The sequence below is a fragment of the Haplochromis burtoni genome, unplaced genomic scaffold, assembly GCF_018398535.1.
Source record: "Haplochromis burtoni strain Fernald_Lab_line unplaced genomic scaffold, NCSU_Asbu1 Contig_317, whole genome shotgun sequence".
Lineage (NCBI taxonomy): Eukaryota > Metazoa > Chordata > Actinopteri > Cichliformes > Cichlidae > Haplochromis > Haplochromis burtoni.
This window is the reverse complement of record NW_024582678.1, coordinates 300,584-324,604: the sequence shown is the minus strand read 5'-3', so window position 1 is coordinate 324,604 and position 24,021 is coordinate 300,584. Positions and strand designations below refer to the sequence as shown.

Below are 24,021 nucleotides of genomic sequence, written 5' to 3'. Positions count from 1 at the left end.
AACCGTTCCCTGTGGGGCCCCCGTACTGCAGACGACCCTGTCCGACACACAGCCCTGAGTCCTCACATACTGTTTAAACCCTTGTTTTGCACAACAGAATACAGCCTCCCGTCTGCAGCTAAACACCCCAATAGCTTTTGTAATAGCTTTAGCCTGGTCAGATTGGGCAGCAAAGGGCTTAAATACAGCAAACTCCTCTGCTCCTCCACTTGGACCGCTAGCGCTGGCCATAGCTATCGCTGGCCATAGCTATCGCTGGCCATAGCTATCGCTGGCCATAGCTATCGCTGGCCATAGCTATCGCTTGACAGACTGACCACGCGCACCATACACATATTTTATTCTTTTTTTTCGAATCTTCGGATCACGTGCGTGCCGAACCGTGGAGTGAGATCAGTTCAGATTACGGATCAACCGTGATCCGTTGCACCATTAGTTGAAACCCTCCATGCATGATAAGGAAATTTCTTGTCAGTGGCTTCTATCTCCTTCTTTGGCCACCTTATTAACCCAGCAGCAATGTGCTAGCAGCATGTAGGTGTTGATTGCCTGGATGTTGTTCTTCTCGTTCAGCTGACTCCTCTGGACTTGGCTTACTCTGTGCAGGTATTTGGTGGTTGCTGCTTTGTTAGTAGCCTTATGTTAGTAGGTCTACTCTTATACTGTTTAGGGGTGACTGTTGTTGTGATTTGGTACTGCATAACTAAAATTTAATTGAATAAAATTGAAACTTGATAAAATTAAGCTTCTCTTCAATTTGAGTTGACAGAGTTGTAAACATCAATCTGTTTGTTGTTCATTTGCCTTTTTGTCTTCTGTCAGGATGGCAATACTGCTCTCCATGAGGTGTCCTGGCATGGCTTCACTCAATCTGTGAAATTGCTGGTGAAAGCTGGAGCCAATGTTTATACCAAAAACAAGGTGAACCTAGACTTAACCTGAGATCAGAGCACTGAATACATTAGCTGAAAGTTCTAATCAACATTGTTGTAGTTAACCAAATATAACAAAAATCTTAAAGTGTGAAAGATATGCTTGATCGTTGAAATTAAAAACTAGGCTTTAGGCAATAAAGAAAACTGGGGCTATAATCTATACTTGGAAAAAAAATAGATTAAGACATTTTCTACTAAAGACTAGAGATGGACCGATCCGATATTACGTATCGGTATCGGTCCGATACTGACCTAAATTACTGGATCGGATATCGGAGAAAAATAAAAAATGTAATCCGATCCATTAAATATCACGAAAGCACCTCACAAAACTTGCAACACGCCGTAACTCACCTCAGAACGTTAGCACGTCGGAGCAGTATGCATCACGTGATAGAGTGGCTGTGGCATGCAGGACCTGTCGGTGGTCTGGATAGCATGTGGAGCTTCGCTAGCAACCCGGCATTTCATCTCCGACAAAGTTATCCCGAGAGAAGTAAAGCAAGTGTGTAAGTCCATCTCTGAATGTTTGTAAAGCATTCCTGCGTTAAGCTTAACAAGCGATATATGGAGCGACTGCCTCCTCTTGCTGCTACTTCAATCATGAAACTGCTTAACGATCAGCTGATCGGCTTTTCTGTCGCGAGTCCGTGTCTCTTGTTTGCTTTTGGCCCACTTTGCACCAGAAAGAGGAAACCAGCGGCTGAACAACAGCAGCACGTTTAACCTTGATCAGCTGTTGTTAGAATGTATTTATTATTACTTTCTACTCCAGGATCTTTTTCTATGCAGCTGACGGCTGGTAACTGTGCAGGGGCGGATCTAGCAAAGTTTAGCCAGGGGGGCCGATAGGGCATTAACAGGGAAAAGGGGGCACAAAGACATACTTTTCTTTCTTATTCTCATTTAAAATGTCTAGCTTTTAATAAATAATTATCTGACACCCAAAGTTTTAATTTGATGTAAAATGAATAGAAGTCCATTACTGTATATAGTGACTATTAAGTCTAATATACCCTAGTAAGCTATAGTACTTTTTCCTTTGGGAAGGTACCATCTGTGCAGTCTGCAATTTTGTTGAAGAAAGATGTTGAATCTATTTAATATTTCTTGAAAAATAATTTATTTCTGTGCATTTTTTTTCACACTGCATCAAATTAAGGTTGATTACGTCGATTAAGCATCATGAGGTGGAGCGTGAGGGGTGGTTCCCTATTTTTTATTTATTTATTTTTGTTGTTGCTGGGAGTTGGAACCCTATTAGTTAGGTTGCTTAATATTTACGCTAAGTACTCTTTAAAATACCAGAATAGGGAGGATGGTGTAGGTTTGAGTTTATTAGATTGATCAGTATTGCTGAACTATGAAATTTTTTTTTTTGCATACAGGTATAACAGAATAGCTTTAGTGTAGTTGTTGTTTTAAACTTGAGTATGAACTTGCAGACTTGCAAAAATGCAGCAAGATATTTAAAAAACAGTTTTGTTGATTAAAAAACACTATATCGGATTCATATCGGTATCGGCAGATATCCAAATTTATGATATCGGTATCGGACATAAAAAAGTGGTATCGTGCCATCTCTACTAAAGACGCTGGTAAAAAATGTGTTTAGTTTTTGTCTGTGTTATTTAAAATTTTGTCAATACAGCCAGTCTGTGAATGCTTGAGGACTGTGAGTCAGTTTTTATACTGTAATACTTCTTCCTGAAAAAGACGATATAAATATATGGTATATGTCACTGCAACAAAAGTATCTCCAGGGAACACTAGTAAATGTCATACTCTCTCTGCTCCTGTTTGCAGGCAGGAAATACACCTCTCCACCTTGCATGTCAGAATGGTCATGCTCAGAGCACCAAGGTTCTGTTATTGGGTGGATCCAGACCTGACAGCAAAAATCATGTAAGTTATGTGCATTTGCAAGTGTCTGGTAGTTGTTCCTGTTCAGAGATTAAATTTGGCAGGCTATGGAACCCTAATATCCACTCTGGCAGTGAAGTGTGAGAAAAAGACAGTTTGTCAGGTGTTTGGTGTTCTTAATTTGTATGCAGATCTTGTACTGTCAGGGTTTCTGGTTCGTTGACCCAGTGTTTTCACTTTGTACTTTGAGACTGGTTTTTTTCCATTTGAGTCCTGTTTTATTGTGTTAGCCTCTGTCTTTGGCTACGTGCACATTGCAGACGAAAGCGCATCAAATTCGACTTTTCTGATCCTATGCGACCAATATCTGATCATGGTATGACAGTGTGAACAGCACAAATCCGATATTTTCAAATCCGACCCAGGTCACTTTCGTGTGTGGTACTGAATCCGATACATATCTGATGTTTTAGAAAGCGACTGCTGTTTGAACGGTCATGTCGCATTAAATTAGTCTTTTACGTCACTGACACAAGACAGACGCCAATTATCAGCGCGCGAAAAAGCACCCGAGAACGCTTCCTGGCCATCCAGTGAAACTGTTGGGAAGACAGGGTTGGAGAAACGTGAACATTTTATTTGTACAGTATAATCTGCACTCTAACAGAAATCTGCAGCTATCCTTTGAAGCACCGCTCCTCTCTAAAACAGCAATAAGGATCATTATTAGGCCATATATAAATAACAAAATAACTTTGTAACTTAAAGCAAAATTGGGAAACGTAAAGTCCGAAACAAGTCTTTATAAGGGCCATCAGTCAAACAATACTGTTTGGTCTGGGTCTAAACAGAGGCGTTGTGTGTGACGTCTTCTTTTGCGCATGCGGGCCACTTTGAGGGTTCACACTAGAGCGCGTTTGCTGTCACATTTTATTTGTAGTGTGAACAACCAGACAAAAAAAATGGATTTGATCAAAAAATCGGAATTAAGCATTAAGACCTGCAGTGTGAACGTAGCCTTAGTGCATTATGTTTGGTGCTACTTCCCATGTGTCATTAGTTCGATTTAGTTCAGCTGTGTACTCTCCTGTCTCTTATCATCATCAACTTGTGTATTTAAGCCCTAAATTTCCCTAAGTTCCTTGTCTTGTCATCATCAGTCCCGGTTGTGTGTTGTCAGGTAAGTTCAGTTCAATTCTGCCAGCCAGTCATTCAGTCAGTCGTCTCATATTCTGTTTATCCTGTCTTCACAATAAACACCGTCCACAGCCTTCATAAGCCTGCAAGTCCTGTTTTTGGGTCCTCTCTCCTCCCTCTCTCCACACACCGACATGACATGTACTTAATCACTGTGTTCTGCTGAACCTCTAAAGCTCAATGCTCATCATCGCAAAATGCATTTTATTTGTGTGACTTTACTTGTTGTCGTTTTTCTTCATTATTAACACATCAGCAGATATAGTAAACTATAAAAAATTATAGTGGAAAAATTTTCCAATCTTCATGTATTAATATTTATTGATATAACTTTCATGCAAATAAATGGTACTGATTTTAAAATCCTAGCAAAGTTCACACTCTGTGTTGTAAGCATCCAAGTGCACCATAATTATAGAATAGTAAAATAATAATAAAACAATCACTACTGCTGATTATTATTTTGAGTTTGAATTTAAAAAATATAAACTTGAAAGAAAAATATATACGACCTCCTTTGTTCTTAAAGATCTGATCTTTTTCAGACAGTGCATTTGTTAGGTACAGAGAAGGCAAGAATTGTCACAACAGCAGGGCCAGAGTTGATTCATTTATTGCATGGTAATGCCTTTAATGACTCATAGATGCCTTAAGTTAATCTTAATGTGTTATATTATTATTTATAATAGGATTATATTTGTGTGTGTGCTGCGTGCCCTGCATACTGTGCTCTGTGTTATATTATTATTCATAATATACTATTTGTAATATTGTTATATATTTCCAAACCTTCATTGTTTGAGCTTCAAAAACAAATGAACTTGTTTTTTCTTCTTTTAAAAAAAAAGTTGAATAAAAAGTTGAATACTGTCACTTGAATACTGTCAGCAACATTCAAGTGCTGGACAGCATCGATAAAATGGTCCCCCACACAGAGTCCTAGGCTATGTGTGTTATCTGCTTTGAGAGTGAAGGTAGTAAATCTCTTACACTGTGTTTGGGGAGATTTACTACCTTGACCTGAGGAATGTGAATGCTGTAAAATTATTTACCAGTGATTATTTCTTGCAGGCAGGTGATACCTGTCTACATGTGGCGGCCCGCTACAATCATCTGGCTGTGATTCGTATCTTGCTGGGAGCATATTGCTCTGTGTCAGAGAAGAATTTGGTGAGTTGTGGACTGACTGGGGCATTTTTCTGGTAAAAGCTACTTGATGAAAAATTAATTGGAACTTTTTTCCTGTAATGTGAAAAAAAATCACGTTTGAATTATAGAACTGTTTTTTTAGTAGCTCTTTCTATCCACTATAATCAAGTGCTTGTTTTTCTGATAGTTGGAGTTCTCTTTGTAATATCATAGGGTCTTTACCATATAATAAAAAGTGCCTTGACTTTATAGTTGGTGCTGTATACATGCACTCAACAGAAAGAACAAGTTTATTCCTGTATTTGACATAAAGTGTGTTAATATTTTTATTCTAAGCCCCACTTATTGCAGACACGCAAACCTAGGAATACAACCTGACCAGTCAGGCATAATTTGGTTCCTAAGTGCTGATGATTACTTTTAATACAGTTTCTTATTAACCTAGTGAAGTTTTGCATGACAAACTTAAATCATTTATGAATGCACTACAAGTGACTATTTTGGCTGGCGTCAGAGGGCCTCGGACTCCGGTGATGTGGAAACCTCGGACGCAGGTTCTGGTTGCTTGAGACCAACAAGTACTGATTTTTGGGGGTTGAATTCTGCTGATGCAGGACTCGCTGATTCAGGCTCAAATTCAGGTGCTGGTGGGGGCTGCCTGGCAGCCTTGGGTTCTGATGCGGGCTCAGATAATGGGTGTCCTTCAGGCTCTAGCACCGCAAGCTGTGTGCCCTGTGCAACCCCAGCATCAGGAATACAGGCAAGAGGTCACAGCACTGCCATCTGGTCCTGGTTTGCCCGAGCCAAAGGTGCTCCACTGGCCGGTCCTGAACCCTAACTCGAACCCTCCGGTGCAGAGCATGATTTGCAATGTGAATGAAGCTCTTGCAGTGGTTCTATAAGGACCAAATGGCTCATAACATCAAGCTAGACACCCCATACACCCGAAGCACCTCCCATAGAATACTCCCACAAAACACATGTAGACTGGTTGAGCAAACTCCCACCCACCCTGAAATATCCTTAAGAGGCTAGGTCCAGTGTTCCGCAGCCCGGACGAAAACCGCATTGTTCCTCCTGTATCTGAGGTTCAACTAACAGATGGACTCTCCTTTCCACCACCCTGGCATAGATTTTCCCCAGGGAGTGTGTTCACGGAGGGTTGGAGGACACCCTCCAGTCCACCTTCTTGAAGATGGAAAACACTACTAGAGGTACGGCCCTAAATCCCCACATGAGTGTCTGACACTGGGACAACAGAGTGTTAGGGTACTCTTAACTGCCGTTTGGTGCATAAGTGCAGACAACAGTTAGGAATAGTTCCCTGACACAAAGGCACAGGGAACAGTCCCTCTCTACCACCGGGAAAAAAACAAACAAACCAACATACAGGCAGCAAGCCAAGGGGATCCCAGGATGCCCACCCTAGCCTGCTGCCTCTCACCAAGGGCAACTCCGGACTGGTTCAAGAGCCCAAGCTGTGCATTGAGTTGAGCCCAACTATATTTAGCCTTATGCAGTAGTTTAGTTTCCTTCCCCACATTCCATGTCCCCAGCGCTAGCATCGGTACCTGGGATTGGTCCACCAGGGTCTCTGCCCTTGGCTGACAACTGGCACACAGTGCCTTCTGTGGGTGCTGGGTCTACAGGAAGGTCGTTTCATGTCCCTTCTTTGGGCTGCTCTCGGCCAGGCTCCATAGGCCAAAGCCTGGTCACCAGGTGCTTGTCCTCGGGTACCCTTCCCAGGCTAGGCTCCATGGCGGGGTCCCAGTAACCCTATCCTGAGAAGGGGTTTAGCTGTTCCCTTGATCTTGTACTGGCAAGGTCTTCTGAATCGCCCTTTGTCTGGTTCCTCACCCTGGACCAATTTTCCATGGGAGACCCTACCAGTAGGCAGCAAAGCCCCCCGACAATATAACCCCTCCTCCATGATAAGGCAGTGATTCATGGAAAGGGAGACACATTTTTCCACATGATTACATATATCATATTAGTTGAACTTGTAAAAATATATAATGAAATTATAACTAGTAGATTAAATGAACCATATAAGGTGGGGATTTGCATGTTAAGGATGAGATCATATACATCATATAAGGTAAGATTAACATGGAGGAGTGAGGATATTATGTTGACTGAGTCATATTAAGATCAAAATTAATAAATGAAGAAGTTAACTGAAATAACCTTTTTTATTCAGGTATATAGCTCATAGTTAATAATCAGTATGCTTTTTATGTTCTCTTGTAGATAAAATACTGTTTTATGATTTGTAAATCATAGCATTTTGTTGCTATTTACATTTTACACAGGATCCCAACTTTTTTGGAATTGGATTAGTAATTGCATTGTTTAATAGACCACAATAATAAAGAACTGGCATCTGTTTGAGATCTTCAAGTTAAGGTTAAACTTATATTAACTTTACCTAACAGACCTTTTTTATGTCAAACATCATCAAAGAACAATCCTTCTCAAATAAATGCACGGTGCATTTATTTGAGAAGAATTGTTCTTTGATGATTTAGCCTATTTATCCCTTCCAAAGAGCACCTCAAAGAGACACAATTTAAATCCAGGAAGCACTCCTTTCTCCTTTGTTTTTAATATTGATGTTTTTAAAAACTATTTGTTTCATATTCATGTGCATGTCTGTGTGTGATGGATTTCCTCAGGCTGGAGACACTCCGCTACATGTGGCAGCTACACTGAATCATAAGAAGGCGATACGCCTGCTGCTGGAGGCTGGAGCAGACAGTCGCATCAACAACAATGTGAGTGTCTCTGTAGACTCAGGAGAAGCATGTCTTTAATTTTAGCACATTGAAAAACCATAGTAGTTATAAGTGGCACTTTCTGTTGTTTAAAATTTTCACGAGTTTTATAGAAATTTATAAAAAAATGTCTTGAGTTGAGGTTGGCCTATGATTTTCTATGAGTTTCTGCTTTAGTCCTCAAGGAATGACTCAGTTTTTCTAATTAGTGTATTTCTCCAACTATATCCAGCCACTAATATGTCCTTGTTGGATCACATTTTAGTCAGCTCCTCATTATTGTCTTTGTCTGTCACAAGTTAGAATCTCAGGGGACTCAACCTCAAGGTCAGAGGTCAAGTTTTCTGAAAATCTTGTGACTGCCATGAGTTGACAACAAGCCAGCATATGCCTAACAGGAGGCTGTGGGTTAGCACTGGCGAGTGCCAGTATTGTTTTAAAGGCAGACATATTGATAATGATGTCAGATCCATATTAAATATGATAAATTCTAACAGGAATTAACATCTATGACTACATCATTTCTCCTTCCACTCACTTGTCAAAATAACTGAAAAAGGAGTTGTCTTAAGAAATTGTAGTGGGTTGACTTGGGATAGGGTCTCACAATGCATCCACTTCCTCCATCAGCTTGCTGCCAGTCCCTGCTTCTTGCTTTTAACTCAAAGCTGTGCTATTCACAATTTCTTTGTAGAAGCAGCAGGTAGCACCTTGAAAAGCATTTGAGCAATTGACCATCAGTAGCTGGAAATTCTCTAATCGCATTACAAATCATTATACCTTTTTTGGAGATGTCATTTCATATAATGAAATGTTAAATGGACTGATTCTTATATAGCGCTTTTCTACTCTCCTGGAGCACCCATTCATACAAGCACTTGCAGAAGTGCGTACTAACATTCACACATATTCATACTCCAATGGATCATCGGAGAGCAACTTAGGGTTGACCTGCTTTACCGCCTGAGCTACAGCCACCCCGAAATGTGTGAAGGTTCAGATTGTACATTAAAATATCCCATCAATACTAACAGGTTGCTAAGTTCACAGTGATAGAAAATAAGTTAATAATTTGCTTACCACAAGCCAGGGAAAACATCCGGTCCGCATGGAATGAAGAGGAAACTGTGACCAGCTGAAGGTGGACTCATGTTTTGTCTGTCTTGATTTGTATCTCTGGGTGTCTGCAGGCAGGTCTAACAGCTTTGGACCAGGCCAGAGAACACAACAACCCAGAAGTAGCTCTTCTACTGACTAAAGCACCCCAGGTAAACTCTCACTGTGACCAGTACAGGCAGACATAATTTATAACTATAATAAATAGTTTGATTGTTTTCCACGTATATAAAAATGTGATGTGTGATTTTTCTTTCTCATGGGCTTTTCTAGGTTTTATTTGTCATGTTTAGTAACTATAGCTCATATTTTACCAAATTTCACTGCCCAACATATAAGAAAAAAGAATCAGATCACTTAAACTATATTTAACATACTAACAGCTAAAATTGAATTTTTTTTTGAAAAGCCAGTAAAAACTGTACTCATCAATACTTATCAATACAATATATACAATATATAATTCACAAATCATACTTGATGAATTGTGTCTTCTTGTGTTCAGGTGCAAAGTTTTGTGCGTGGCAGGAAAGCAAGGAAGAGGAGAGATGAGCTGAAGGCAGAAGGTCGGGCTCAGTCAGTGCCTAGAAATGCGATGCTACCCTGTAAGGTAAATATACTTAAGTGTCAGTGTAGCTGAAACTTACTGAATGTAGACTTCATCACAAAAATAGGAAAATGAGAGCAAAAACTGGAATGAGCAGGAATGTTTTTTTATGGAGGAGGGGAGTCAGGGTTGTTTCCACATATCTCTGGCGTTGGCCACACACAGTACTAGCCCTAAGGATTTTTATATTTTTGTGGGGACAATGCCTTTATCATATCCTTTAGCTAGAGTTAGCAAGAGTGCCAACATCATTGTGTGCCAGGATTTAGTTTCTCCTTCTCTCACCCCTTTTCACTCACCATGTTTTTATACACCACTCTGCATTTAATTAGGAGTTATTATTCATCTCTGGCACACTTCTACAGCATGTCTTTTGTCTTGTCTCCCTCTGCTCACCCCCAGGTGGTCATGACAGATGGCTGCCTGTCGCTGAGCCTGGTTCTGCTGGAGGTTTCTTCCTGTTAAAAGGGAGTTTTTCCTTCCCAACTGTAGCCAAAGTGCTTGCTCAAAGACGGATGTCTGATTGTATGGTCTTTACCTTACAATATAAAGCGCCTTGCGGTGACTGTTGTTGTGATTTGGTGCTATAGAAATAAAACTGAATTGACATGAACTGAATTGGCCAAAAGTATGCACTCACCCATCCAAATCACTGAATTCAGGTGTTCCTATCACTTTCATGGCCACAAGTATATACAATTTGACACCAAGGCATGCTTGACTTTTTCTATAAACATTTACGAAAGAATGAGTTGCTCTCAGGACTTTAGTGAATTCCAGTGTGGTACCTTAATAGGATGCCACCTGTGCACAAATCCAGTCGTGAAATGTCCTTGCCACTGAATATTCCACTGAATATAGCAAAGGAAACGATTGGGAACACTGCGATTTTGATAGAATTGTAGACTTGAATTATTGAAAAAAGAAAAGGGAAAAGACAAAAATCCATAATATGTCTCATAATGTCCACTTTAAAATATTTCATACTGTTTAAATGTTTCTGGAACCTGCTTAGATAAACCTTCCTCTCGTTCTACAGAGTAGTGTATCTGCTGCAGGCGACAGCCAGAGCAGTGACCAAGCTGCCTGCAAACACACTAAGGTAACTGAGTCTAACGCCAGGACAAGAAAGAACAGGAAGCGGAAAAAAAAGGTAAGACCGTGCATATAAATATGGAATAAACCATGGAATAAAAACCTTTAAAAAAAACAAAAAAAACAAAAACAAAAGTAACCAGTAATGAGGGCTAACCTAAGAAGAAACTATCCCAGGTTTGTCCTGGACTTTGTCCAGCTGGTTACAGGAAGAGTCACCTTTTTAGATCCATTTAAAAACCATTTAAAACCACTGAAAAATTGTCCTCTGGAGAAGAGCAGAGAAGGTTGAAACAGTTTAATGAGTTTCTAGACCCAAGAACAGCACAGCAAAAACCAAGCAAACCTGGGGTGTACAGCCCTGGTGTTGCACAAGCAGCAGACAAAGACAGACAATGACAAAGACAAGGCGTAACAGAAAGATATAGAGAGAAGGGATATTTTGGCATCTTTCGGACACATTTATGGTTAGAGGTAATTCCGATTGCAACTTATTTATGGCCAGCAGGATATTTTTGTAGCTAAAATCAATTACTTGTTACTCATGAATTAATAACTTACGACCACATAGTGTTGGTTAACTATTGCAGTTTTATGGTCACTGCAGAGCAATAGGTCATAAGACTTGATGCATAGTGTTAGCATGAACCATTAATCTTCGAGAGGAATTAATCTAACTATAAATCACGATATATCCATTCAACATATATAATATAGAGTATATAACATAAAATATAGATACAACTTAAGTCAGTGACACACGGTGACACAGATGATTTTCCACCCTGTTGCCTAAACACGCAAACAAAAACATCTTACTGCATTATTTACCAGTTTAACAAAATAAATTGGATCACATCAAAAAATACCTGCCTGTCTGCACTCTATATGGATGTCTTCATCTTTCTACCTTTCTCCTTTCTAGCCAATGGATTGTAAAATATTATTACCTACGTAGTTAGTTAAATATCTACTACTACCACAAGATGGCAGTAATGTAAAGGATGGATGCAAACATGCCAGGAGCTTTTTAGTTTATGTCAGTTTTTACATGCTTGTCCTGAAGAAGTGCCACTGATATAACTAAAAAATGTAGATAAGGCACAATGTACACATTGCACAATATAAAAACCAAAAGCTTAACATATTAATTCCCTACAAATGCCGTTGCAGCCATCTTTGTCTGACCCTCTGCACTGCAGAGAGACCAGGCACTGTGGAACCATTCATAAGAAGAAAGGTAAACTGCGTGGAACCGCCCCTTATGTTTCCATCCCTCCACACAACTTCAAAGCCTATCAGCTGTACACGCTGTACCGAGCAAAAGATGGCAAGATAATGCAGGTAAGTGACTATCATTACCATGTTTTCGCCAACACTGAGGGTGCCAGTTTGGCACAAGTAAGGTGCTGTTAAATAACAACCAGGCTAGGTAGACACTGAGAAAAGCAAATAATTATTCTTCAGACAGTAAATGCCAGTATCTTGTATCTAGCGTGGTTACTGGTAATTACTAAAGTTTTTCTAACGATAGTATTTAACCTCCTAAGACCCTTCCATGACATGCATTTTTAATTTCTCTTTGATATTTGGGCATATTGGGGCCCGATAAATGCAAAAACAAAGAATTACCAGATTTTTTTTACCTTGTTTTTGTTTTTAAGAAAAATGAGAGCCACAAATGAGGATATTCATTTAAAATTTTGATACAACAGTAGCAGTATAATGTCCTCGTAAGTGGATATCAGGCCCATGTAAAGCAAAATTGAGTATTTTGGTCTAAATAACCCAAAATGTGATGTCCACATATGTGGACGGCAGGTCCTAGGAGGTTAAGTCTAGGATCCAGGTACATCACAATATGCTGTGTTTTGCCCCTTGAAATTCTTTACAAAGCATTTACTACATTTACTACAACAAGATGTTGCTTGTTTGTAGGTCTCTGTTGCTTCATTTGTATCCTCAGCAATTAAAAAGCATGTACTGTTAGGTTAGGATGTTGTGACCGAGTTGGCCATTGCAGAATATCAATTTTTTGCTTCCAGAAGCTATTGGTTTGCTTTTGTAGTATGTTTTGGATAGGTTTTCATTCGCACTATGAAGTCTGTGTGATCATTTACACCACATGGCTTAATCTGAGTGGAGAGTATAGTTTTGTACATTTCATCAGCAGCCAGTTTGTTCTTGGCTGTAACTAGTGGTTTGCACCTTGTTGTAAATCCTCTGTATTTACATTCATGGACATGTCTCTGATATCTCCTTGAGTGTGTTCTTGACTTGGCTAGTCAAGTTTCTATTAATCAAGAAAAAAAAGTGATTGTCCATTTTTGTGGGCTTACAGGCTTTTTGTTGCTGCTGAGCTGGCTATTAAATTCCTTCTTTTTAAGAATGTACCATATTGTTGATTTTGCCATTCCATTTTTAATAACTATAGTATGTATTAACATGTTGAAGTTTGTATGGATATATCTTGAAAATATGACCTAGTGTCTCAATGATTTTACCTGTATAAATAAAGATGAAATAAAAAAATAAAATTCCTAAAGTTTTTTTTCTATCCTTCAGACAGGTTTATTTTGTTTTTTAAGACTTCTAACTAAACCACTACATTGGACACTGATGTGCCACCCCATACCCTGCCACCCACTGGTGTTACTATCATGTTACTATGATGTGTTTCATTGTAATTATTGTTATTTAACCCTGTCATGCATGAATTATCACAACCTCAATAAGGATTTCCTTCTTAAGTATTTTTATTCTTCCTTTCATACCAACAGATAAATAAAAATACTTAAGAAAAATATCCTGATTGAAGTTGACATAACTTATGGATGAACGGGTTAATAGTGTGTATTAAATCTTGATAAAATAATTAAGAGACACTTATACCACAGTGACCAGAGCGACTAATGAAAATTTAAAGAAAATGTCCATTTGTTTGTCGTAGCAATGCTTCTTGGCATTAAATCCTCTCTGTTGCTCAGCCCACAAATGCATTTTCCTTACAAATGTGACATCATTTAAGAGGAAATGAAAAAGCTTTCCCATTGTATGATTTATTGCTAAGAAACGTTGTTACAAAATACACAAATCAACAAAACTCGTATTTCCCTTTTTTCTGCTGGAATTTCCTTAATTTCCTCTTCTAGCATTACACAAACCAAAGGTTATTATCACACCGTTCATAAACCTCTGGATTTTGTCCATTTGCTGTGGTATGCCTATGGTGGAGGTCTGAAGAAAATTGTGAATTCTGCTTTTGATTCATGCAAGGAGCTTCAGTCTACTACTCTACTACTTTCCTCTGGTGTATTTTTTCTATTTATAATAACCCTGGGTCTATGCTGAGTGTGCGCAGCTGATGGGCGCTGTGTAAAACGCCTGAATGTGGTAATGTACTACATTCTACAGGCAACCCTCCACCTCTGCCCTTCAACCTACATGTAGACTGTAGAATGTAATGATGGGCTAAAACCCTTCATGTTTAATGTGACCATTGAGGCATATCAGGCAACAGTACCAAGCACTCACTATTTATCTGTTTTAAAGGTAAAGAGTTAATTACATCACATGTGAGTGCTCAGAATGTTTTCATTTATTCCTAATGAACATCCTTGTTTCTGTCATTTTTCCACTACAATACCTTAATGATTTAAATATGGATTGCTGGTTTGTGTTACAGGCTCCTCTGAATGGCTGCCGCTGTGAGCCTCTCATAAATAAACTGGAAAACCAGCTGGAAGCTACCAAGGAGGAAATGAAAACTGAGATCCACATCATTCAAGACCAACTGAACAGCAAGATGGGCCAGCTCGACCGCAAGAACAAACACCAGGTAGCATATACAGTTGCTCATTGCAACTGATCCACAAAAGAAAGTAAGCACTCACATAACATTAAATGCAGTTGGTGCTATTCACGAGGTTAACAGCATTTCAGAGGCCTCCCTACCTCTCAACTCTGCCGCCCTATTTTTTCCCTTCCTTCATGAGTGGTCTTTCTGTGTGGAATTTGTGTGGGTTCTCTCTTCTTCTCACAAGTGAGGTTAATTGATGATTCTAAATTGCCCATAGGTGTAAATGTGAGTGTGACTGTTTGTCTGTCTCTATGTGTCAGACTGGCGATCTGTCCAGGGTGTACGCTGCCCCTCACTGCTGCGTACACCAGCGTACACCCTGGACATGACTGAGGCCATGACTGAGGCCATTTCTGATAAGGTCTCATGAAGTGTAGATAGATCAACTGAACGGCCAGATTAATTCCTTAAGGACTAAGGCTTTTTAGATACTGTTCATCTACCGTCTAGGTTTTTTTTAGGCCTGCCTTTTGGCTTCATCTTTTGGTTTCCACTTTTCCAAGTTTTCTTACATTTTCAAGGGCGTACTGCACACCAAGTCGTGATATGCCAAGTTTTCTGCTAATGAGTCTTTGGGAATCCCCTTGTTGACAGATTGTTGAAATGGAAGCAAGTTATAGTGCATCCAAAAAAAGTATTTACAGCACATCACTTGTTCCATATATTAAAATCTTACAGCCTAATTCAATAATGGATTAACTTCATTTTCACTTTCACCTCATTCTAGATACAATACCCCCATAATGACAAAGTGAAAAAAAGTTGTTTGAAATTCCTTAAAAAATGTATACAAATCCAAAATATACCGCACACATAAGTATATAAACATTCACGGACTTTGATACTCAAAATTTGAGCTCAGGTGAATCCTGTTTCTACCAATCATCTGTCAGATGTTTCTACAACTTAGAGTCCTGCTGTTGTAAATTGGCTAGGCTATTGTAATTCATTGTTATAATTATTATCAGGCTGTAATTCATTGTTATAATTATTATCAGGCTGTCCTACTCCCTGAAAAGCCTTCAGTTGATTCAGAATGCCGCATAGAGAGAGAAATGTCTTCCTTCTCTCTTCCCAACGGTCAAGATGGCCGCCCTCCATGAGCCTGGTTCTGCCCGAGGTTTCTTCCTGTTAAAAAGGAGTTTTTCCTTCCCACTGTCGCCAAAGTGCTTACTCATAGCGGGTCAATTGATTGTTGCGGGTTCTCTGTCTGTTTGTTTTTTTATTGCAAGGTTTACCTTACAACGTAAAGCTCACTGAGGGAACTGTTCTTCTGATTTGGTGCTATACAAATAAAATTGAATTGAATTGCAAAGCAGCACGGTGGCACAGTGGTTAGCACTGTTGCCGCACAGCAAGAAGGTCCCAAGTTCAATTCCTCCATCAGGCCGGGGTCTTTCTGTGTGGAGTTTGCATGTTCTCCCCGTGTTTGCGTGGGTTCTCTCCGGGTACTCCGGCTTCCTCCCACCGTCCAAAGACATGCAGCTTGTGGGGATAGGTTAATTGGATAACCCAAATTGTCACTAGGTGTGAATGTGCGAATGAATGTGAGTGCGAATGGTTGTCTGTCCCTGTGTGTTAGCCCTGCGACAGACTGGCGACCTGTCCAGGGTGTACCCCGCCTTTCGCCCTATGACAGCTGGGATAGGCTGAAAAGGATAAGTGGATAAGTGGAAGTGAATGGATGGATGGATGAATTGCAAAGATGGGAAAATGGCTGTGCACTGATGCTCCCCATCCAACACGATGGTGCTTGGAAGGTTCTGCAAGAGGAAACTGTCCAAAAATAGGTGTACCAAGTTTGTAGCGTCATACTCAAGACTTAAGGCTGTAATTGCTGCCAAAGATGCTTCACTAAAATAACAAGGCTACATGTACATGTTATATATAAATTTTTATATAAATGTTTTATTTTTAATAAACTTACAAGAATTTCTAGCAAACTTTTTTTTACAGTTTGTCATTATAAGGTATTATGTCTAGAATTTTGATGTGAAAAATTAAAATGTCATTCATTTTTGAATATGACAAAATGTTGAACAAGTGAAGCGCTGTGAATACTTTCCGGAATACTTTCCGGATGCACCTTAGTTACTCCTATTAGTGTGAGTACCGTATTTCCCGGACTACAAAGCGCACCTAAATATTAGCCGCACAAGCTAAAATCAGGGGAGGGAACACCCTCAGAAGGGCCGTGGCGGTGTCCTCCTCTCCATCATGCAGCAGTCCAGCCCTTCAAAATCCGTTGGTGATCGTGGATGTTTTCACACTTTTCCACGCTGTCAGAATCCACCGGTGGAGTTGGGCATAACTTGCTTTTTGGGCATAACTTGCTTTTTGGGCATAACTTGCAAGTTTATCGCCGCTCATCATCCACGACTCCCGCTGAACGCGTACCGCTACTATGAAATTTGTTTTTCGCGCTACTTCGTACGGCACTACGTTGCCTGGCGGACGGACATGTGACTAACATACCACTCTTGAACCCCGATCCTTCCGCCAGGCAACGTAGTGCCGTACAACAGCGGAACACACAAAACAAATCGTCTTACGATATGACAAAAATCACAGACAATCCATAGAAAAGCCGCACCTGACTAAAAGCCGCAGGGTTCAAAGCTTGTGCAAAAAGTAGCGGCTTATAGCCCGACATTTACGGTAATTATTTTTATGTGTTACGTGTGTGTATTGTCTGCAGAAGTAGCAAAAGTACAGAATTTACTTATCTAAGTAGAAGTAAAGAGGTTGAAAGCTACTCCAGTAAGATTGAAGTACTGAAGCAAGTTTTTTACTCAAGTCAAAGTGAAAAAGTGCAGGCTCTGGAATGTACTCCAAGTAAGAAAGTAAAAAGTAGCTCCTTGAAGGACAATTCTACCAACTATTTTTGTACAAAGGTAACTGAACCTTGCGCTATATTCATATAATAATAAAATAATATTAGTACATGAGAATAAAAAATTCAGAATTGGTTTTAGTTACAAAGAAGGAAATGATTTCTCTTTTGGCATATAAACACGGTGTGGCAAGAGGATGCATGTGGTCAGACTGAAAAACACACAAACAGGGAAGAGTGGATTGGTACAAAACAAAATATGGACAGATGGTAATGAACAGATTACACCATCGTGCAATAAAGAGAATGTATGTTCGATCACAAAACAGCCGATCAATTTGTTTCACCAAGTTTGTTTCTACACGAGTCATTTTGTAGAGGGTATGGCAGCATTGACAGTTTGTCTTAAAACAGTAACTGTAATGTGCACATTTTGGCTTTTTATTATGACTGTTTTCTTGAAATAAAACTTCATTCTCAATGTTTTTTTCTTAATGTGGCCCTAATACACCTTTGTAAAACTGTGACAGAACAGAATAAACAGAACAAGAATGTCTGTCTATTCTTGGGTTTTTAGTGAAGCCTAAACTTGAATGCATTTGTAGAATGAAGGTGAATAAAGCTCTGCCTTTAGCCTGTGTGACAGCAGGGTTTGAATGCAGACATTCAGTAAAATGATAGGAAGCACAGTAGATAAATCCTTTATCTTTTTAACAGTGTCAGCCCTATTTTCACGTTGTTGTCTGTGATTAGATCTGGGCTCTTGACAAGATGACAGTGGAGAGAGCGTCAGCAGAGAGAAGCAGCTGTCTGAAGAGGATCGAGCAACGGGCCCTGCAGGAACGACGTGAAGCAGAAAAGAGACAGGTAACACTGTCAGGATACCTCTGACTGTGGAACTCTGACTGCTCTGTGTATGAAGCCATTACAGAATGATGTTTGTTGTGTGTGAAGTTTGTTCATGAAGAAAAAGGAAATTTAACATATTTGACCTTTTACTGTAATCTCCAGATCAAACAAAGGCAATAGAAAATGTTAACCGGGGTCTGCATGACACTGGGACACAACAAGCTATCGAAATTGTGCATCATCATTGAGTGCTGTGATAAAGTGTTTGCCCCCATCCTAATTTCCTATTTTTTTGTATGTTTGTCATACTTAAATGTTTTAGATTAACAAAAAAAATCTAAATATTAAGCAAAGATAACACAAGTACACACAAAATGCAGTTTCTAAATGAAGGTGTTTATAATTAACTCCAGAATAACATCTAAAGATTGCAGGCCTCACTTGCATCATGGGAAACTGTAGCAGCCTAGACCTATTGCAGCATAACTAAGGGAGGATTCAAGGTCACCTGATCCAGTCCCAACTTTATGCTTTCCTCAAAAAGGAAAGTTTAAACCTATTGTTAGGCTTCCACAAAAGAGGGGCTCTGCCTCCCATTCTACTTTTAAATATCCTAGATACCCCAAGTAAACCAGCGTCTGGGAGTGAAGTGCTCTATTGGTATGTTTCACAGGGTAACCAATGCCCTCATGGCAATTGTTATAGTTTTATTACATCTAGCCAACAAAATAGAATTGTTGTTTTAATTGTGAATGTGAAGCTATTGGTGCTGTGGCTCATTCCTTTAAGTCATAAGTATGTGAAGTAGAATAGATGTTACTGTAATTTTTCTAAGCATTTCTTAAGTCGTCATGATTTTCATACTAATAATTACACAGTGAGCCCAAACATTCAATTGAATTGAATTGAAATAACAGTATTGCAAATGCTCACAATTATAGATCACATTCTATGAACCTATAAACTGGATGTGGATGCTGTTGAAGGCAGAGGAATATCTTGCCGTGTAATTACATTAGCACATTCCACCCAGAGTCATTTCACTGCCTCATTCGCACTCAGCTGGCTGTGGAACCCCAGAACATTAAACTAGTCAGATGTTCTCGATATATTACGTATAAAATTTCCTCAACTGCATCATGTTCACGCGAGCTGAATCTAGAGACGGTCTATCCAAAGAGATTCCAGGGCTTCTCTTATAGCTTGATGCTGTACAAAGAGGCACTGTAATATTAATAGGGTACAATTCTGTCTGGTATCTACTTCTTTTAGTAATATATGCTTCAGTATGTCTATTGACTCCTGCAGCTAGCATTATCATTCTTTTTCTGTACTGCTGGTCCACAGTATGCTGAAGTGCCCGTATATCTGCAAGCAGGGGGACCTGATCAGTTGACCTGTGCACAATTAATTAAACTGAACTGTACACAACTTTTCAATCTCAGCAGGTGATCTTATACGGGACTAATGTGCTGGATTAGGTGGATGTCAGGATATAATGATGAATAGATGAACTCCATTAAAGATTACATCATTGTTTTCTTTTAATCTACTTTTAGGACAGTGTATGCACTAAATGAATGGGAGCTGATCTAATGAGCTCTTCTGTCATTAATAGAACTCTTGTATGTGGTTCATTGTGTCCCCTAAGCAGACAGCTCTGGCCAGTGAACTGAAGAGCTGGTGTCTGTCCAAACTACAGAACATGGAGGGCCGTGTCACAGGAGAGCCCAGCAGCACCAAGTTACAGCACTCCTCTACTGTGGCCGAAGCTAATGTAGCACCCTTCGCTGTGGTGCCCATTGGACAAGGGGGCAGCTCCCAGTGCCTTGAGCACCACAGTGACCCTCCACTCTTGGAGTTCAGCCGGGAAGAGTCTAGTGTGGCAGAGGGTGGCACAGCCAGTCACTACTTTGTTGTTCATGTGGAGAGCTCCCCAGGTAACAAATCAGCATAAACAAAGATGCTTTGTTTTGTTTCAAAAAAAAAGAAGAAGCTTCAAATCAAATTTAAAACAGCGTCCCTGTAAATTAATAAAATGAATCCAATGAAACCTCATTTTCCTGTTCTGAGCTGATAGGAGTGATAACTGGTGTGGTCTTCTGCTGTAGTTCAGCTGCTTCAAGGTTCCACATGTTATGTGTACACTGTTCAGTAATGCTCTTCTGAATACCTTGGTTGTAATGAGTTACTGTTTCAGGAACTCAGTTTGCCCATTCTCAACCAGGCATTTGTGCCCTAGAGAACTGCTCACAAAATAGTTTTCCACATTTTTCTGTGTATGGTTGTGTGGGAAAATCCCAGTAACCCAGCAGTTTCTGAAAAATTCAGAACAGCTGGTCATCAAAGTCTGTCTTGATAATGTCTAAATGCTAAGTGGCCAGTGATATGCAAAAGAAAACAGCAAGTATCTTCAGTATACATAAACAAATAATAAAAAATGAACAATTATATAATTCCTACTCATTCCCACCCAAATTTGGCATCAGTTCTGGAATCTGAAAAAACAGGAATTCTATACAGCATTTATAGGTCTATTCGCACCATGAAAATACAACAGAGAAAATGCTACATGCTATTCGTGACTGCAGATTTGCATTGCATGCTAATTATCAGGCTGCCTAGTGGGTTCTATTCTAATCTTATTTATACAGCAACAGACAGGCCTCAGGGGTCTGTACCTTTGCATTATAAGGTACAGACCCTAGAATAATACAGAGAAAACCCCCAATCAGACACTCGTTCATGAGTAAGCAGGATGAAAATCTTTGGAAGAACCAGGCTCGGGGAACGCCAACAGGATTAAAAAAAACACACACACATGATTTTTAGGGCCAAATACAGTTTTATCTGAATTTAGAAGCACAGCAGGGTACCGTGAAGTTTAATATTGGCTGAACCTCTTGTGAATTGTACAGATGGTGATAAGGATCAGAATACCGAGGATGACTCTCCCGCAGCAGCCAAGAACCCCCCATCATCTGTTCAGGTGGTTCGGCCAAAGGAGCGCTCTGTGACCTCTGCTGACACCAAGAGGAAGAACCAGGAGCTGAATGATGTGGACATAATGAGGAGTGGGGCCAGGAGCCAAAGATCCAGCAGCTTCTCTCCAGCCACGGAGCGGCGCTGCAGCAGCAGAAATGACATAGGGATCAGAGAGAAGGAAGGACACTGTGATACAGGGAAGCACCAGAAGAAATATTCTCAGGGTAGGACTAAATTGAGAGGGGACATAAAGGTCAGGCCTCTAGAGGTCTTTGGAGGCCAGCCTACGTTTACTCAGGAGAGGGACAACATGCATGCCATTGAGGTGACCCAGTATTTCTTTGAGACGGTCTCGACTCAGATGGAGCGCTGGTATGAGAGGAAGGTGCAGGAGGCTCAATGGCAGGCAGATCAGAAGGCTCAGACAGAGAAAGATGCTCTGATTAATAGGATTGCCTACCTGGAGGATGAGCTACGTATGCTGAGAATGCATCGGGACGAGGACTGTTAAGATACAATCCATTTGCTGGAGAAAAACACTGCTGAGATCTGTCCAGCATTGACCAAACATCATATAAATGTGATTCCTCTTGAGGACCAGTATACAAAACTGCAGAACCTCAGAACCACAGTCTTAGAGCAAAGTGCTCCATTGGGGTGGTGTGGTAGTATGAAGTTTTTAAGATAAGATGCAGCCTGATTATAGAAGACTTTATGAGGCAAAGGGTTTTAAATTTGATTCTGGATTTGCCAATGAAGCCAATGAATGGAAGCCAGTACAGTAGAAATATGCTCTCTCCTCCTAGTTCCTGTCTGAAGTTTTTTCGGACACCCTGATAATAATGAATTACAGTAGTCCAGCCTAAATGTAATACATGCATGAACTAGTTTTTCAGCTTCGTTCTGAGACAGGATGTTTCTAATTTTGGAGATATTGTGTAAATAGAAGAAAACAGTCCTACATGTATGTTTAATTGTGGTGGAGGTGTGGTCCCTGGCTCAGCTGCAGGGGAGGGGTGGCGCAGCGAGTTCAAGGGGCAGTGCCAGGCAGGTGAGTGGACAGGTAGTCGTGTGGCACTGATGAGCTCTCTACTGTTGTCAGTGATGCTGGAGTGGAGAGGAGGAAAGGCTTTAGAAGGCTTTAGGAGAGAGCTGTAGTGAGAAGTGTGTGTGCCAAACCTTAAAAGTACACTGCTGTGTGTCGAGAACTAAAAAGAAACGTTTCGTACACTGTTTGTGTGGCTCCGGTCCTTGTACAGTGGTGCTGAAACCCAGTGGAGTATGTCCGAGCCTCAGGCCGCGCCACAGGCGCAGCCACTCCAAATCCTGGCTCAGATGCTGGCAGAGATGGCGACCGTGAGCCGTGATCAGGCGGGCGCACAACAGAAGCAGATGGAGCAGTTGTGGGAATAGCTGGACCAGCAGATGGGGGACCTGGAGCAGCTGGTTGCGGTTGCCGCGCCGTGGGGCATTGTTGGAGGCAGAATGGATGGAAGTGAGATGTGTTCATGGTGATATTCACAAGTATCCTATTGTGCCACTGATATTAAAATACAAGGACAAAACACATAGGATTAAGGGTGCGGTTTGCTCGTGCCTGTCGCTCCCCCTAATTCTGGGTATGGATTGGCCAGTCTAATAAACTGTTGTGGCAGTATGCAGGGATGCGATTACAACCATTAATAGCCTCACTAGAAGGTCCCGCCAGCTTGGGAGGTTCACTTTATGGGAGATTTTCCACTGGAGCAGTCTTGTGATAACATCCTAGGCTCAGCCAAGTGATAGAAATTGATTATCACGTGGTGCGACCTGAAGCCGTGCAGACCTCCCGACTATGTGTTATTAAAAGATTTATCGAGTGAGTCGTGACACTCACGAGAGGAGGAAAGGCTTTAGAAGGTGTGCGCAACGCCAGGAGACACCTCCAGTGAGAATCGTGTGTGCCAAACCTTAAAAGTACACTGCTGTGTCGAGAAATAAAAAGAAACGTTTCGTACACTGTGTGTCTGGGTCCAGTCCTTCTACATTAATGTACGCTTTGAAGGACATATCCTGTTCAAAAAGTATTCCTCAAAATGTTACTGGAGGCCAAGGTAATGTCATCCAGAGTAGCCATCTGGTTAGAGACCATATTTTGACGATTATTTTATAACCTCAGTTTTCTCTGAATTTAGAAGCAGAAAATTTGAGGTCATCCGGGTCGTTTTGTCTTTAAGACATTCCTGCAGTTTAACTAATAAGTGTGTGTTATCTGGCTTCATCGGTATGTAAAGTTGGGTGTCATCTGCATAAAAGTGAAAATGTATGCTTTGCTTTCTAATAATACTGCTACGGAACCCTGTAGAACTCCATAACTAACGAGAGCAGTACCTTTAATACCTACAGCATGCTCTAATCACTGTAATAAAATATTATGGTCAACAGTATTGAGTAAGATAAAGATCTGTAAATTTCTCTTACTTTACTCACATTTCACAGAATGTATTTTTAGTAATAAGTCTGATATGAATTATTGTGGATATGGGCAAGTGTACGATAAAGGGGAATTTAATTTTTACTTTACAATCCTGTTTTAGTGTAATATTTATTGTGAAGTAGTACTTTCTTGCTTATTTCATTTTTATGTACTGTTCTTTTAATACACTGTAATTGCACACAGGGGGAGCAGTCAGGCTTCTGCACTGTGGATAGTGGAGGCTTTAACTAGCTGTGGAATCAAACAGTTTTCTTACCGTGTCGGGCAGTGTACAGGGACATTC

At 40.3% G+C, this 24,021-nt stretch overlaps 1 protein-coding gene across 4 annotated transcripts in view; it reads left to right on the top strand.

The window, feature by feature from the left end:
- ankrd6b (ankyrin repeat domain 6b) overlaps nucleotides 1–23,258 on the top strand; it is a 60,748-nt gene extending 37,490 nt beyond the window's left edge. For 3 of the 4 annotated variants that reach the window (XM_014340001.2, XM_005942106.3, XM_005942104.3), the window contains 12 exons: nucleotides 823–921; nucleotides 2,742–2,840; nucleotides 5,067–5,165; nucleotides 7,820–7,918; nucleotides 9,109–9,186; nucleotides 9,540–9,644; nucleotides 10,681–10,794; nucleotides 11,910–12,080; nucleotides 14,422–14,574; nucleotides 18,182–18,295; nucleotides 19,929–20,217; nucleotides 21,196–23,258. In XM_014340001.2, coding sequence (XP_014195487.1) covers nucleotides 823–921; nucleotides 2,742–2,840; nucleotides 5,067–5,165; nucleotides 7,820–7,918; nucleotides 9,109–9,186; nucleotides 9,540–9,644; nucleotides 10,681–10,794; nucleotides 11,910–12,080; nucleotides 14,422–14,574; nucleotides 18,182–18,295; nucleotides 19,929–20,217; nucleotides 21,196–21,773 — 1,998 coding nt within the window. In that variant the 3' untranslated portion in view covers nucleotides 21,774–23,258. The remainder of the gene's footprint in view (nucleotides 1–822; nucleotides 922–2,741; nucleotides 2,841–5,066; nucleotides 5,166–7,819; nucleotides 7,919–9,108; nucleotides 9,187–9,539; nucleotides 9,645–10,680; nucleotides 10,795–11,909; nucleotides 12,081–14,421; nucleotides 14,575–18,181; nucleotides 18,296–19,928; nucleotides 20,218–21,195) is intronic. The other variant, XM_005942103.3, reaches the window with a different exon arrangement.
- The last annotated feature ends 763 nt before the right edge of the window (nucleotides 23,259–24,021 follow it).